The 18,357-nt window shown below is 33.8% G+C and overlaps 1 protein-coding gene across 3 annotated transcripts in view; it reads left to right on the forward strand.

The window, feature by feature from the left end:
- The window catches only part of CSMD3 (CUB and Sushi multiple domains 3), a gene marked incomplete at both ends in the record, with an annotated part of 1,078,626 nt that overhangs the window by 503,826 nt on the left and 556,443 nt on the right, over positions 1–18,357 (forward strand). For all 3 annotated transcript variants that reach the window (XM_082674966.1, XM_082674967.1, XM_082674968.1), the window contains one exon: positions 2,441–2,544. In XM_082674966.1, the coding sequence (XP_082531092.1) occupies positions 2,441–2,544 (104 nt within the window). The remainder of the gene's footprint in view (positions 1–2,440; positions 2,545–18,357) is intronic.

Below are 18,357 nucleotides of genomic sequence, written 5' to 3' on the forward strand. Positions count from 1 at the left end.
TAATAAGTACATGAAAAAATGCTCAATATCATTAATTAGAGAGACGCAATTATATCCACAGTAAGATACCACTTTACACCTACCAGAATGGGTATGATAAAAACAAAACAGAAAATAACATGTGGTGAGGATATGGAGAAATTGGAACCCTTATGAATGGCCGGTGGAAATTTAAAATGTTCAGAAGCTCTGGAAAGCAGCTTGGCAGTTCTTCAAAATGTTAAATATATGACCCAGTAATTTCACTCTGAAAACAGGGATTCAAATAAGTACTTTTACACCATCATAATAGCAATATTCACCATAGATAAAAGATAGAAACACCCTAAGTGTCCATCAACAGAGTAATGGTTACACCAAATTAGGTGTATACATACAATGGACTATTATTCAGCCATAAAAAGGAATGAAGTTCTGATACATGCTATAATGTAGATGAACCTCAAAGACTTTTCTTAGTGAAGTAAATCAGACACAAAAAGGGAAATATTGTGTTTTTCCACTTACATAAAATATCTAGAATATGAAAATTTGTAGAGACAGAAAGTATGTTGGAAGTTACCAGGAGATGGGGGAAAGAGGAAAATGGGGAGTTATTGTTATGGCTTAATGGTAACAAGGTTTTGGTTTGGAAAACTTTTGGAAAAAGATGGTGATGGTTGCATAGCATTGTGAATATATTGATAATTAATGCCACTGAATTGTACACTTAAAAATAGCTAATATTGATTTTTTAATATATATTATAGTTAGCACAATAAAAAATAGTAAACAAAAATAGAGAAGACATATAATGTTAGAAATAGAAATAGGACAAGAGTACAGACAACATAGGCTAAAAGAAAGCAAATAATTATATGACAATAAATTTGAAAACTTTTTCAGCATTGACATGTTTCTATGAAAATTAAAATAACTTTGAGTCAAGAAGTAAAAAACAGAAAACCTGAAAAAGAACATAAATGACAAACATATGAAAAAAGAACTTAATTACTAATGAAGAAAATGCAAAAGAAAAGTCATTTTTTACACCCTCTAGATTGGTAGAAATAATGAAACCTAATGCACACAAGTTGTAGGCATTTAAATTGGTAAAATAATTTCCAAATCATATGGCACAATATTATGAAATATAATTTTTGCTTTGTTATTATCCAGAAATTGCACTCATAAGTACATATATAAGCTAGTACTTGTACATTTGAGCCAGAAAATATTTAAGATTGGTTGTAACCATGTTGCTTTTGATAGCAAAAAAATGGGAACAACTTAATCTCTATTAACAGGCAATTATTAATTGAGAATACTTACATTTAACTCAGTGTAGAACAGGGAAACATTTACTTTTAAATTGTAGCCATGTAAAATTCAGTGTTTTTATATATTCTGCATTTAAACCTGACCAAAACAGTGGCTTTAATTAATGCTAGTAAAAAATGATTTAAAAATCAAGAAATAGACATAATCAAAAATTTGTTTTTTTGTTACGAAGCTAAAAAGAGTCAGGGTATGAAATCCCTCATTTTCTTAAGAATTTCTTTTTATGATACCAAAGTAACAATTATAAAAATTAGTTTTTAAATAATAATTTAAAAAATTTTCAAGCTTTTTTTCATTTATTCTCTAGTACTATTGGTAATCTCAGCCATTCATTTTCTTTAACTCATGTTGAATAATACTTTATTATAAATTATTTTTTGCTCAAGCCATGATTATATATAGGATGATATTTATGTAATTTCTTCTTATATGGATTCTTGATTTATTATTCTTTAATGTTGGGTTTCTAATTTAAGAATTGCAATTTAACTAAATATGAATTTTTACATAGATATATAAACAATAAATGAATGCATGAGTATATTTTGGTAAGAATTAATATTAATTTTTTGTTATGGTATAATGTGTCTCCCAAAGAATTGTGCTCCTAGTTTTGCCAGCAAAATATAATATATATGAGGGATTCTGTTACCAAAGGATACACAAAAATAAACCTGATGCCTTTAAATTTAGTGATCTAGATTCAAATTTAGCTCTAACATTTTTTAAGCTTTACTATTTCATAGAAGTAGTATACTCTGTGTTTTTCTGTGCTAGCTTATAAAAATATATGCAAATGTAACCACTCTTCAGGTACCTATACATTTTCATAAAGCCTTCTTAAATTAGATTTGCATTCAGATTCCTCAAATAAGAGTGTCCTATAAACAGAAGCCATGCCATTTCACTGAAAAATTATTACAGAAGATACAATAGAGTAAATAAAAATTATGTTATAATGATTGATAGGAATAGTCTCACATGATCTCCTGCCATAGTTTGAAATTCTTATACAGATAATTATAGATCTATAGATATATAGTATGTCCACAGTGCATTTTTGTTTGCTTTTATTATATAATGAAATATACTTGAGATGTTTGTTTCTGTTTATTGCTAGGTTATCCAGATAAATTTTGAAGAATTCGATCTGGAAATTGGCTATGACACCTTGACAATTGGTGACGGGAGCGAAGTTGGAGACCCAAGGACAGTGCTCCAAGTGTAAGTTCTCAATGTTTCTTTCTTGACTTAGCCTATTAGGTCTTTATAAAATTGTATGAAATTTTACTTTTTTTTCTTTCATTGATTCTTCCTACTATCACCAACAGAAGAAGCATACTACCTTAGTTATGATCATCAACCTGCAAATAGTATATTTATTAGTCTTTCTTCAGTGGTGCTTAAGGTGCTTGATCCAAACACAGTTACTTAAGAATCCATTTCCAGAAAGGAACTCATTGGCAAAAGAGGCCTAGGGTGAAATTGCAGAGTGGCTGATTGGCCTTATTTTGGAAAATACCTTTGCCCTCACAGAGTTTTAGAATAGACTGGAAAAAACAATCATGAAATTGATCCCAGAGACAATAATAAAGACCTGGTCATCAAGATCTGTAGTTGAGAGTTTATCAGTGGTTTGATGTGAAGTAGTTAGCAATGAACAGCTCTCAGAGTTGAGCTAATATACTGAAAAGGTTCTTAATGTGAACAAAAAGAATGAACATAAATTGAGAAAAGGGAAATGTTAGGAACTTACCGCCAAATCCTTGGGTATCCATTCCAATAATCTACCTCTGGTAGTGGCAAGAAGAAATGTCCAGGGCATGTATATATTTTTTTTCTGTGATGAACCTCAAAAGGTTATGATATGCTTTCTCTCAGTATTCCTTTCATAACTGTTGGTTTGCAATACAGGCTTTATCAGTGAGGTGTTTCTCAAAAATGGGGTCTTTTGCATCACAATTACCTGGTGCACTTTTTAAAATGTAGATTTCTGGACCCCTCCCATTATGTCTATTAATGTTTGCTTTATATATTTAGGTGGTCCTACGTTGGGTGCATAGATATTTACAGATGCTATATCCTCTTGTTGGATTGATCCCTTTAACATTATGTGATGCTCTTTGTCTTTTGTTACAGTCTTTATTTTAAAGTATATTTTATCTTATGTAAGTACTGCTACCCCAGCTTTCTTTTTATTTTTGTTTGCATGAAACATTTTTTTTCATTCCTTCAATTTTGGTCTGTGTGTGTTTAGATCTGAAGTGAGTCTCTTATAAGCAGCATATAGATGGGTCTTGGGTTTTTTTGTTTGTTTGATGATTGTTTAATGATTTTCTTTAGTATCATGTTTGGATTTTTTTGTCTTTATTTTCTCTGTATCTATTATAGGCTTTTGGTTTGTGGTTACCATAAGGTTCATATATAACTATTTATATATGGAAAAGTTTATTTTATGTTAATAGTCACTTAAGTTCAAATGCATTCTACAAATACTACATTTTTATTCCCTGATTCCACATTTTATGTCTTTTACATCATGTTTTACATCTTTTTATTTTGTGTCTTCTCTAATTATTGTATAGGTTTTTTTTTTTAACTTTTTCATTTAACCTTCACACAGGTTTTATAAGTGATTGATCCACTACCATTACTATATATTTGCCTTTTCCAGTGAGAATTTTAGTTTCATGTGTTTTCTTATTAATTAGTGCCATTTCATTTCAACTTATAGAAGTCCCTTTAACATTTCTTGCAGGGCCAGTTTAGTGGTGGTGAAATCCTTTAGATTTTGCTTGTCTGGGAAACTCTTTATCTCACTTTCAATTCTGAATGATAACCTTGCTGGATACAATATTCTTGGTTGTAAATTTTTGTTTGTTTGTTTTATTTTGTTTCAGCACTTTGAATATATCATGCTGCTCCATTCTGGTCTGCAAAGTTTCTGCTGAAAAAATTGCTTCCATTATATTAACTAGTTGGTTTCCTCTTACTGCTTTTAGTACTCTCTCTTTAATTTTTGACATTTTACCTATAATGTGTCTCTTTGTAGGTCTCTTTGGAGTCATCTTGTTTGGGACTCTCTGTGCTTCCTGGATCTGGATATCTGTTTCCTTTCTAGGATAGGGAAGTTTTCAGCCAGTATTTCTTCAAATACATTTGTTCCCCATTCTCTCTTTCTTCTACTTCTGGGATCCCTATAAAGCAAATATTCTTGTGCTTGATGTTGTCCTTAAGCTATCCATATTTAATTTTTTTCCCCTTTTTGTTCTGATTGGGTGATTTCCATTACCCTGTCTTCCAGATTGCTAATCCTTCTTCTGTATCATCTTATATGCTAGTGATTCCCTTTAGTGTATTTTTCATTTAATTTATGTTACTCATGTTATTTCATTCTTTAGCTGTGATTGATTCTTTCTTATATTTTTTTAACTCTTTGTTGAAGTTCTCACTGTGTTCATCCATTCTTCTCCTGAGTTCAGTGAGCACTTTTATGACCATCATTTTGAATTCTTTACCGGATAAATTACTTATCTTCATATCATTAAGGTTTTTTTTTTCTGATGTTTTGTTTTTTCTTTTGTTTGGAGCATATTTTGTCACCTCATTTTGCCTAATTCTCTGTGTCTGTTTCTATATATTAGGCAAAACTGCTACCTCTATCAGTCTTGAAGTAGTGACTTTGTGTAGGTGATGATCCTTCTCATTCAACCCTGCCCTAGATCTTTGTTGTCTCTTAAATCTTTTTGGTTGTATATACTGCCTTATTTATTCCTGATTTGCCCTGCTGTTCAGCATGTGCCAAGACTTGTCAGTGTTCCAAAGAAAGGAATTCAGTGATCACCTAGTTTCAGGCTGATTGGATGCCAGACCCTCAGGCAGAAGCTTTTAAAGTTTGCAAATATATACAGTCCTGAGGGGCTGCACTTGTAATCCCTGCTGACCTCCAAACCTCTCCTCCTCTTTCCTTTCCTTTTCTTTTTAATTTTACAAGAAGTTCTCATAGTACTGTTATTGCAGAATCCTGTAATAACACCAAAGATTTACCTTATGTGTACATTGTAGACCCAATACTATTCCATCTTAGTTGTTGTCTTTTCAGGAAAAAAAAAAATCCCTTCTCTTCTTACTTATCTTTATGCATTCTTGACCTCAACTTCAACTTCTCTCCTCCACCTACTACATGGATATCATTGATCAACCACAATTTTGTTGTTTATCTCTGAGCCTACTACAATTCCACTTTGTGCTTCCTAAGATAATGATGGACAAAGAGCCATTGCTTTACATGTTCTGTATATTTGTTTATGTTGTTCAAATTATTTGTAACTCCAACCCCCTAAAACTACTCAGCATTTTTATCAGGATGATGTACCTGGTAGACATTTCACCACGCTAGACTAATATCTTTCAGAAATTATATATAGTTCCTCCTAGATTTCTTTGTGGTTTTGTACCTGATAGTTTGGATTTCATTATACTGTAATATTGTATTAGAAATTGACAGCCACAGAACTAATATGATCAGTAAGTATGTTTTTCGGTTGTTGTTTGGGAAGTGCAGTCATCCCTTGGTATCCACGGGGTATTGTTTCCAGGAACTGTCACATATATCACAATCTGCACATGCCCAAATCCCATAGTCAGCCCTCCATATCCATAGTTCCACATACATGGGTTCAACCAACCATGGATTGTGTAGTACTGTAGTATTTACTGGAAAAAAAAATCCATGTATAAGTGGACCTGTGCAGTTCAAACCCATGTTCTTCAAGGGTCAACTATACAGTGTTTTAAATAATTGAAAATTACATATAAAAAATCTGAATTTATTGTTTCTTTCGACAGACTGGCAACACTAGGACTGGATTATCACATGGCAAAATTTGCTGGAACTCTCTTCTGCCCTCTTTAGAGAGCCCATAGGTTCTCATGGCCCTTCAACCTTGTCTCGTTTTTCACTTGAGCATCTAAGAACCCTTGCATTGCCTGCCTGGGCCTATAGGCATGTGACACATGATACAACACAAAATTTGGTTTATTCCTTAAATTTATTATTTATTATTTCCCAAATAATACATATATTTGTTCCTTTATCTGACACTTTAGAAAAGTTGAAGTTTCTTGGGCATTAATGATAATATAGCAAATTTTGTAAGTTATCCTCACACATTCTGAGACCTATCTTTCTACATGTTTATTTGATAGATCACATTATATGTACTTCAAAAATGAGACTGTAAAACATGTATGTGATGGAACATATTTTCCTTTTTTCTGCTTAAGATAGAGGACTAGATTTCAGGTTTAGATTCTTCAAAGCATGGACAGGGAAAGGCAGGATAGCTAGTCAGTTGACTGAAGAATATTTCTTAAACATCTTTTTTACTATATCTACCACTAAGTAAAACTTAGCATTTCAGAATCTAATGAAATAATAGATGTCATCTTGTACAACTAATATCCCAGATCAGGGATGCTGTATACTCCTTTAGCCACTGCCTTAAAGAATCTATGAGATAATTAATATCACAAAACTACAAGCAGAAAGGTTATAGACATACAAATTTACAGTAATCTAATAAGACACAGAAGGAAAATATCAAAATTATTATCTTAAATACCCAACCATTAGAAATGGTAAGCATAAAAGAGTACATTTATTGGGATTAAACAGTAATCTGTACAGTCCCACATGCTAAAAGAAAAAAATAATATTATGTTTGAACCATATAATTTAATCTATTCTAATGTTAAAAAATTATGTAGACAATAATGAATTCTGATATACCTGTTGATATTTTCTTCATAGAATAAATTATTGTATTAATAACACAGAATGGTTATTAATTATTATTTTCAAAAGAATACCAAGTTTCCAAATGGATTTCCCTATACTATCATATTCAAAGTTGACATCGAGTACTTCACCTCCAGTGGAAATAAAAATTAAAGCTTTATTCTGTGACCATTACTTTTTAGACTGTTCAATCATTGGATCTAAATTGGTCCCTTAGTGAGAGTGTGGGAGGACTAAGAGAGAGTAAGAAAGATAATACATTATGTTTAAATAACCAGAAGACTATGAGATGAGCGCATGAGTGCGCGCGCGCGCACACACACACACACACGCACACACACACACACCCAAACACACACACACACACACACATTTTATATGCAGACATCATAATCATATATTATGTTTTTGCAAAACTCAAAGTAAGAAGAATTAAGGCAATGATATTTACTATATAATTTTAAGTACTAAGAGGAAAACCCCTTTATATTTTAAATATAGCCATACACTTTCTTAAAAATGAACTCTTCGCTAATCACAAGAACCTCTTTGTAAACATGCCACAGTCCTTCAGTTTCTGCACACCTTCTTTTAAGAATTTTGACCTCAGTTGCTTCAAAAAGATCTAGTAAAATTTTTATTAGTGTATTTTCTGTGCTTTTCAAAATTCTTATCAAGTGCAGATAATGTCTCTATTTCCTTTTATTTTGGGAGACAGGGTGAATAAATTTTTTAAGTGATTTTTATAATCCTGTGTTGTATGAATTGGATCAAGTAGCAGATGACATGAGAAGTATTGGATAATTAAATGAAAGAAATAGGTTCACAATTGATTTTTTTTTTTTTTTTGAGGATGATCCCAAAGTTAGGTAGGCAACATAAGACCAGATAAAGAGCAAATACGTTAATGAAAAGAGGTCTTATGACCTGAATGAATAGTCAAGTGGAAATAGCTGTATTTTACAGACTAAGCTTCTGCTGCTGGTAGAATAAATGAAGAAAAAAACATTACATTTTCCTTTTCTCACATTCCTGTCATCATATTGTCCCTAGTTTACACAGTAGTTCTATTTCATTACTTGTTATAATTCCTTCACTCTGAGAAGTTGTATTAATTTTGAAAAATCTGTGATTTTTTTTATATTTGTCTGTCTGTAACCAGAAATGTGTTTCTTAAACCTGCTTTTCTTCCTCAGAACACAATTACACATTTCTGAAAATATAACTTTCTTTTCCTTGAGTAAGTGTGACTACAACAGAACTAGGTAGCACCTACCTCCTAGAGGTGTTCGAATAAAAGCTGTCTGACTAGCTAACAGAGATTTTACAAACTTGAAGTTAGGTCAAAGTTTCCTCTGAACTCTAAGAGTCTGTGATAAGAGAACCCACTGGATTTGTATCTACCAAAGAAGCTGATATAAATTTGAGTGTACCTGAGACATATTTTTTAATAAGTTTAGCTTTCTCAACAGCAGGCCCACTCATCTGGACATTTGCAAGGCTCAGAGTAAGAATACAGACAGAATCTCACATATCAAATGTCTAAATATTAAAAGTTATAAATTAAGCTACATATTGTTAAATACAATATGTTCCATCCTCCTACCTTGACAAATACACTTTCATAACAACCTAGAAGGACAAGTTTAAATTTAGAATTCTGGGACTTGTGTGATTTTCTTGTTGGGACATGAAGGTGTAGGAAAGTGGTCCCAGCCCCAGCCTGCACCTGGCCACCCTCTATTCCCAAACTCAGCTCCATCCTTCACGTTACATGTAGACTTCCCAGCCTACACATTCAAGCTGCCACACCTCCCTGCAAACACTGCCCACTGGGTCTAAGAGTGCACATATGGGTCATGTGTTCTGACCCTGAGAATGTGGACCTGGAAAAGAGGCCTATGAAGGTTCAGGTAGCAGGAAATTCCAGGGTACCAGGTACCAATGAGTTGTGGAACAGTAGTTTTTAAACAAACTATAAAATAGAAGATTTGTTTTTATTTTTAATTCGTCTTGAAATGATACTTATACAAAGTGAAAAAAAAATTTCTAGGAAAATGAAATAAAAGCACATATAAATACATTCCAAGTTTTTTTATTATGAAATTCACCAGACAGAATTACTCTTTCAAGTTACTCTAGAAGTTTGAAAGATTTACTCCCAATTTCAGTTCTTACCACATTGTGGGCTGGAAATTAGTCTAGGATCTCATAGGTGAAGTGAGCAGGCACATCCCTGGGCAAGAGGTGGGCTACAGAATGGTCAGACGAAGGGATCAGGGAAGGGACCTCTCTTGCCCAAGTTTAAAAACAGTATTGCATATGGCATGGTTAATGGTCAAGAACGTATAAAAAAAAAAAACCCAAAAAAAACAGTTGAAGGGAATTTATTTTAAATAATGTTCTTCTAATGGGTAAAATTAGTCTCCATTTAGGCATTTTATTTGGCAAACTGTTTACTCATCTACATGTTCCTTTTTGCTTTTCTCTTAAGTGTGATCCATGTTCCAGAGACTAACTTTCGGCACTAAAACTATCTTTTCAATAAATTTATTTTAAAATATTAAATAGCCGAAAGTCAGAAACATAGTAAAACACAGAAAATATGTTCATTTAACAGAGAGCCGTGTAATCTCATATTTGAAAGTATTTTAAAGGAGGATGAATTCAGCCTATATATTTAAGTTTATAAGTTCTGATTAGTTTAATAAACACAGGATACCTCATTTTTTAAAATATTTAACCAGATAAGGAACATCCCAGCCTATTCTATTTAGGTCATAGGATTGAATTAAGCATTGGAAGTAAAGGGTGTTTTCGCTTCCAATTTTCCTTCAATATTTAGATTCTAAAAGTTAAAATCAATTGTCATATTCTCTTCAATAAAAAAATGTATCCATATGGTCATAACATGTTCAACAGCTAAAATAGTCCTCCAAAAATGAATTATGAAAAGCTTTAAAAAATAATTCTTATAATTTCTTCCCCTTAAGTACAAAGTATGTCAGTTTTGCAATTCAGTAACTTATAAATAATCTCAGTGTGCCATATCTCTTTACCTTGAAATTTTGGTTCTGAAGAAATACTCATGACACAGTTATAAGCAATAAATTTATTAAGTAACAGAGAATACACTGTAATTGGACATCGTGTGCAGTACTAAGTACTCCATATAATTTTATCAGATGAAAATTCCTAAAATTATGTGAATTTAAGCTGCAAACTTAAATTCACAATTCAAAGATTTATTGCTTCAGCCATTTGCTGTCTCGTACTGTATTGCTTATTTGTGGCCTTTTCTTTCTCACTCTCATGCTCGTTAATTTTCTCTCCACTGGACTTACTTGAAGGGCATTTTTTTTTCCTCCAGTTTGAGGTAGGATTTTTCATTCATGGCAGCTTCATGGTGGTATAGTGACAAGTGTCAATAGAGATCAGAATATAAACTTGACCAGTTGATAATAATTCAGATAATGGATTTGAACAATCATGTTAATATCTTTTAAAGACTGTTAAAAGAAGTTTTTTCTCACAGATTGTTTTACATGTGCTATTTTCACACTTATATATAAATTCACCTGATGGTAAAAATGGATGTAATAAATTTGAGAGAACTAACAGTGATGATAGTACAATTACAGGCATTGAATACACTTCCAACCCTCATTTCGTTGCATAAAGAAGGGAGGAGTTGTTGATTACTTGTCCACCCTTCTCATCTGTATGGCATCAAACTGAAATAGTTAAAAATGCATTCTATGAGAAATGTGATTCTCTTTCCTTTTCCTACATTTTCTCTCACACACTTTGCTGTTCCATTAAGGGAGTCACAGTAACACTATAAAGAATAATTAAGTGAACCGTTGTAAAATAAAAAATAGAAAGAAAACTCTTCTTTTCCAAGATGCTCCTGGAAATTTTATGAGTATACATTGATATTGGATAACATTGTATTTGAACAAACGTGTTACAGAAGGTGAAAAAAAATGTTGTCTTAGATATCCAAACATGGTTCTATCCTATGACTATCAAATTCTGATTTGTTCTGAAAAATTTTATAATGTAAAATCTCATTCTCAGATATATGTTAATATGGGCTAACAACACTGTTCCCTGGGAACTCTTCTTTTTATTTTATTTTAATTATTTATTTTTTAACACCTTTATTGGCATATAATTGCTTTACAATTGTGTGTTAGTTTCTGCTTTATAATGAAGTGTATCAGCTATACATATACATATATCCCCATATCTCCTTCCTCTTGCATCTCCCTCCCACCCTCCCTATCCCACCCCTCTAGGTGGTTACAAAACACTGAGCTGATCTCCCTGTGCTGTGCAAGCTGATCTCCCTGTGCGATGAGGCTGCTTCCCACTAGCTATCTATTTTACATTTGTAGTATATATAAATCCATGCCAATCTCTGACTTCGTCCCAGCTTACCCTTCCCCCTCCCCGTGTCCTCAAGTCCATTCTCTACGTCTGCATCTTTATTCCTGTCCTGCCCCTAGGTTCTTCAGAACATTTTTTTTTTTTTTTAGATTCCATATATATGTGTTAGCATACAGTATTTGTTTTTCTCTTTCTAACTTCACTCTGTGTGACAGGCTCTAGGTCTATCCACCTCACTACAAATAATTCAATTTCATTTCTTTTTAATGGTTGAATAATATTCCACTGTATATATATGACACATCTTCTTTATCCATTCATCTGTTGATGGACACTTAGGTTGCTTCCATGTCCTGGCTATTGTAAATAGAGATGCAGTGAACATTGTGGTACATGACTCTTTGAATTATGGTTTTGTCAGGGTATATGACCAATAGTGGGATTGCTGGGTCGTATGGTAATTCTATTCATAGTTTTTTTGAGGAACCTCTATACAGTTCTCCATAGTGGCTGTATCAATTTACATTCCCACCAACAGTGCAAGAGGGTTCCCTTTTCTCCACATCCTCTCCAGCATGTATGGTTTGTAGATTTTTTTGACGATGGCCATTCTGACTGGTGTGAGGTGATACCTCATTGTAGTTTTGATTTTCATTTCTCTAATAATTAGTGATGTTGAGCATTCTTTCATGTATTTGTTGGCAATCTGTATATCTTCTTTGGAGAAATGTCTATTTCGGTCTCTGCCCATGTTTGGATTGGGTTGTTTGTTTTTTTGGTATTGAGCCGCATAAGCTGCTTGTAAATTTTGGAGATTATTCCTTTGTCAGTTCCTTCATTTGCAAATATTTTCTCCCATTTTGAGGGTTGTCTTTTCATCTTATTTATGGTTTCCTTTGGTATGCAAAAGCTTTTAAGTTTCATTAGGTCCCATTTTTTTATTTTTGGTTTTATTCACATTTCTCTAGGAGGTGTGTCAAAAAGGATCTTGCTGTGATTTATGTCATATAGTGTTCTGCCTATGTTTTCCTCTAAGAGTTTATAGTGTCTGGCCTTACATTTAGGTCTTTAATCCATTTTGAATTTATTTTTGTGTATGGTGTTAGGGAGTGTTCTAATTTCCTTCTTTTACATGTAGCTGTCCAGTTTTCCCAGCACCACTTATTGAAGAGACTGTCTTTTCTCCATTGTATATTCTTGCCTCCTTTATCAAAAATAAGGTGACCATATGTGCATGGGTTTATCTCTGGGCTTTCTATCCTGTTTCATTCATCTATATTTCTTCTTTTTATTTTAAATACGCACACACACATGCAAACTCTACTTTGTGTTACTATATTTTAAATAAATATTTTCTTTATTTTAATATTTAATAAATAATATTCGTACTAGATTTATAGAAAAGGTAGCTGTTTTTTATGTTCATATATTATTATTGCTCTCAGCTCATTGGTGCATATGTTTTAAAGAGCTACTTTGTTGAAGATATATTATTTTATAAAATTTTTCAACAGTTTACTCTTTCAAAATGCCACCTTGGTACAAAACTGCTATATGTGATATTTGCCTTGAGCAAACGCTCTTACAACCAGGGACTTACAACTTCTCAAATTTGCTCTTGTACCGTCCCCTGTTAATAATGAAAATCTAAATACCAACCGACCCCATGGGCTAATGAAAGAAGGGAATATACTAAATATAGCAACAAGGCAATATTGTTAGAGATTGATGGCCACAGTATAAAAAGGACTTAGAAAAATTGACTATTCAGAATAATCTTTCACCCCTATATGAAAGTTATCAAAAACAAAACAAAAAAATATTGGGTTGGCCAAAACCTTTGTTCGTTTTTTTCCCTAAGATGGCTCTAGTAGCACTTAGTTGTCTTTAACTTCATTCGAAACCATTTTGTTAGATTGTATTGTCACAGCTGTCATATCAGTGTGCATTTTAAAAAAAAACTTATCAAAATTGGAAAATTTTTGTATAGCTATTTTAATATTTAAGATGGAAGAAAAAAAGCAACATTTTGGCATATTATGCTTTATTATTTCAAGAAAGATAAAAACACAACTGAAATGCAAAAAAAGATCTGTGCAGTGTATGTAGCAGGAGCTGTGACTGATCGAATGTGTCAAAAGTGGTTTGCAAAGTTTCTTTCTGGAGATTTCTCGCTGGACAATGCTCCATGGTCGGGTAGACCAGTTGAAGATGATGGTGATGAAATCGAGACATTAATTGAGAACAGTCAACATTATACCACACGGGAGATGCTATACTCAAAATATCCAAATAGCTGACATACTCAAAATATCCAGCTCAAGTGTTGAAAATCATTTACACCAGCTTGGTTATGTTAATCACTTTGATATTTGGGTTCCACATAATTAAGAGAAAAAAAACCTTATTGACCATATTTCCGCATGTGATTCTCTGATTCTTTACTTAAATGTAATGAAAACGTTACGTTTTTGAAACGAATTGTGATGGGCAATGAAAAATGGTTACTGTACAATAATGTGGAATGGGAGAGATCGCGGGGCAAGTGAAATGAACCACCACCAACCACACCAAAAGGCCGGTGTTCATCCAAAGAAGGTGATGTTGTGTATATGGTGAGATTGGAAGGGAGTCCTCTATTATGAGCTCCTTCTGGAAAATGAAACAATTAATTCCAACAAGTACTGCTCCCAATTAGGCCAACTGAAAGCAGCACTTGACGAAAAGCATCCAGAATTAGTTAACAGAACCGCATAATCTTCCATCAGGTTAATGCAAGACTGTGCATGTTTCTTTGATCACCAGGCAAAAACTGTTACAGATTGACTGGGAAGTTCTGATTCATTTTCTGTATTCACCAGGCATTGCCCCTTCAGATTTACATTTATTGATATTTCAGTCTTTACAAAATTCTGTTAATGGAAAAAATTTCAATTCCCTGGAAGACTATAAAAGGCACCTGGAACAGTTCTTTGCTCAAAAAGAAAAAAATGTTTTGGGAATATAGAATTATGAAATTGCCTGAAAAATGTCAGAAGGTAGTGGAACAAAATGATGAATGCATTTTCAATAAATTTCTTGGTGAAAATGAAAAATGTGTCTTTTATTTTTACTTAAAAACAAAGGAACTTTTTGGCCAATCTGATATCTTCTCACTGCTCTTATTTCTGCCTTGCACTCCTCCTTGCCCTCCTCCATTACACTCACACACACACACCCACACACACACTCATACACACTCACAATCATTTTAGGTTCCTCGATTGCAGAGATTGTTTACTACTCATCTTGGATTTCCCAAAATACCTAACACAGAGCCTGTGTTAACATTGTTAGGTGTGGCATGAATTATAATGGGAGCAGAAAAATTGCTCTACATCAAGACACATCTACTGAAACATGTCAGCAGATGGGGTATCTTTGCAGACAATGGCAAAGACATACCACAGGCAGTAGAGAGCTATGCAGGTCTATGTGGTGTCAGTGCATTCAGGCTACTATTAAAAAAAAAAAAAGATAAAAGGATAGACTGGGTGGTTTATAAACAACATAAATGTATTCTTCGCAGTTCTAGAGTCTGGAATTCAGAGATCATGGTGCCAGCAGATTCGGTGTCTGCTAACAACCCGCTTTCCAGTTCATAGGTGGCCATCTTTTTACTGTGTCCTCATATAGCAGATGGGGTCAGGGATCTCTCTGGGTCCTCTTTTATAAGGGCACAATCACATTGAGGAGCGCTCTGCCTTCATGACCTAATCACCTATCAAAGTCCTCACCTTCAAATACCCTAACATTGGAGATTAGGTTTCAACATGTAAGTTTTGGCAGCAGGGGGACATTTAGTCTCTAGCACCAGAGTTTCAACAGCACTTACTAATACCACATGCAAGAAAAACAATCAAACTGACAGTAGCAATTATCTCATCGTGTGGACAAAATTTGATGCATAGTCATTCAAATGACTTGCTAGTGGGCAATAATAAATAAATGCTCTTGGAATTTCAGAATTACTTTAGGCTGCAGTATAAAATAATCTCTGTGACATTTGATTACTAGCAACAAAAATGTTAAATATAAGGGATAGTTTATTTTTATGGTTCTTCATTATTTCTTCATTGTGACGATAGTTACATTTTCGACTGGGAGAACATGGATGATTTTACTAAAACAAGAAGGCAGTTTACTGTTTTACTTTGGTTTGTTTTGTGAAAACACTGATGGTTTTACTGCAATTTAAGCAATTACTATGGTTTTGTTTGGGGTTTTTCGTGGGGTTTTTTTTGGCATTGGATTCAATTGGATCAAATTGTCTAAACTAAAGAAGCTTTCAGTTGGTATTTTTTCTCTTTTTATCAGGAATATTTGTAATATGGTAGGCATTTTGAAAGCGGCTGTAGGAAAGAAATTAGGACAAAATATAGAAAGGGTATGTAAATAAATACATTAGCGTTCTTCCCACAAAAGCACAGCACTTTGTTAGAATGCTAAATATTGGGTTGGCCATAAAGTTCTTTTGTGTTTTTTGTAAGCAATTATGGAAAACCCAAACAAACTTTTTGGCCAACCCAATATTTGACTGAAGTATCCACAGATGAGTACAAAGATGTATGTGCTGAGGTCTTGACCTTAAAATTCTTCTAAACACAAGTGTTGAGGGGCTTCCCTGGTGGCGCAGTGGTTGAGAGTCCGCCTGCCGATGCAGGGGACACGGGTTCGTGCCCCGGTCCGGGAAGATCCCACATGCCGCGGAGCGGCTAGGCCCGTGAGCCATGACCGCTGAGCCTGCGTGTCCGGAGTCTGTGCTCCGCAACGGGAGAGGCCACAACATTGAGAGGCCTGCGTACACCCCCCACCAAAAAAACAAACAAGTGTTGAAATAGACATCTTTTTGCATCTGTAATAACTGTTCCAAAGACTCTCACACACATTATGCTTTAGAATTAACCAATAAATTAAAACTTCTGAAGTCCAACACCATAAATGAAGTAAAAACCACAATTATTCACTACTCAGTTACCTAATTGAATTAACATTTATGTAGTCCCATCATTCCACAGTACTTCATGTATTTTTATTTTTAAAACTCTATGTTGTTCGTCTAGTATTTTGATCCACTTTCTTTTCTATTTTATTTGCTTTTAAAATTTTGTTTCAGACTTACTGAGGTATAATTGATGAATAAAAATGTAAAGCATTTTAAATTATACAACGTGGATATATGTATACTTTGTGAAAGGATTCCCCCCCATCAAGTTAATTAACACATCTATCACCTCACATATTTACCTTTTTTTTTTTTTTTTCTGGTGAGAACATTTAAGTTCTACTTCTTCTAGCAAATTTCAGTTATAGAGTTCACTGTTATCAACTATAGTTATCATGTTACACATTAGACTTTCAGATCTTATTCATCTTATAACTGAAAGTATGTACACTTATACCAACCTCTGCCTATTTCCCCCACTCCCCAATACCTGGCAACTCTCTTGTTTCTATGAATTAATACTCTCTCTCTTTTTTATTTTTTTAGGTTCCACATATGTGATTCCATACAGTATTTGTCTTTCTCTATATGACTTAGTGTCACTTATCCTAATGCCCTCCAGTTTCACCCATGTTGTTGCAAATGACAGAATTTATTTCCTTTTTAAGGCTGAACGATATGTGTGTGTGTGCACGCATAAATTTTCTTGATCTATTCATCTACTGACAGACGCTTAGGTTGTTTCCATAGCCCTGTTATTGTGAATAATGCTGCAGTGAAGACGGGATTATAGATAACTCTTTGAGATAATGGTTTCATTTCATTTGGATATCTCTAGCAGGAAGTGGGATTGCTGAATCTTAGGGTATTTCTGTTTTTAATTTCTTGAGGAACCTCTATACTGTTTCATAGGGGCTGTAACGGTTTACATTCTGAACAACAGTGTACAAGGGTTCCTTTTTCTCCACATTCCCACCAGCATTTGTTACTTCTTACCTTTTTGTGAATAGCCATCCTAACAGGTGTGAGTGAGGTGATAACACTTTTTTTTAATTTAATTTAATTTATTTTTTTATACAGCAGGTTCTTATTTGTCATCCATTTTATACACATTAGTGTATACATGTCAATCCCAATCTCCCAATTCATCACACTGCCACCCCCAACCCCCGCCGCGTTCCCCCCTTGGTGTCCATACGTTTGTTCTCTACTTATGTGTCTCAATTTCTGCTCTGCAAACCGGTTCATCTGTACCATTTTCTAGGTTCCACATATATGTGTTAATATATGATATTTGTTTTTCTCTTTCTGACTTATTTCACTGTGTATGACAGTCTCTAGATTCATCCATGTCTCTACAAATGACCCAATTTCATTCCTTTTTATGGCTGAGTAATATTCCATTGTATACATGTACCACACCTTCTTTATCCATTTGTCTGTCGATGGGCATTTAGTTTGCCTCTATGACCTGGCTATTGTAAATAGTGCTGCAATGAACATTGGGGTGCATGTGTCTTTTTGAATTATGGTTTTCTCTGGGTATATGCCCAGTAGTGGGATTGTTGGGTCATATGGTAATTCTATTTTTAGTTTTTTAAGGAACCTCCATACCGTTCTCCATAGTGGCTGTATCAATTTACATTCCCACCAACAGTGCAAGAGGGCTCCATTTTCTCCACGCCCTCTCCAGCATTTGTTGCTTGTAGATTTTCTGATGATACCCATTCTAATTGGTGTTACGTAATACCTCATTGTAATTTTGATTTGCATTTCTCTAACAATTAGTGACACTGAGCAGCTTTTCATTTGCTTCTTGGACATCTGTATGTCTTCCTTGGAGAAATGTCTACTTAGGTCT

The sequence above is a fragment of the Grampus griseus genome, assembly GCF_964374135.1.
Source record: "Grampus griseus genome assembly, chromosome: 17".
NCBI lineage: Eukaryota > Metazoa > Chordata > Mammalia > Artiodactyla > Delphinidae > Grampus > Grampus griseus.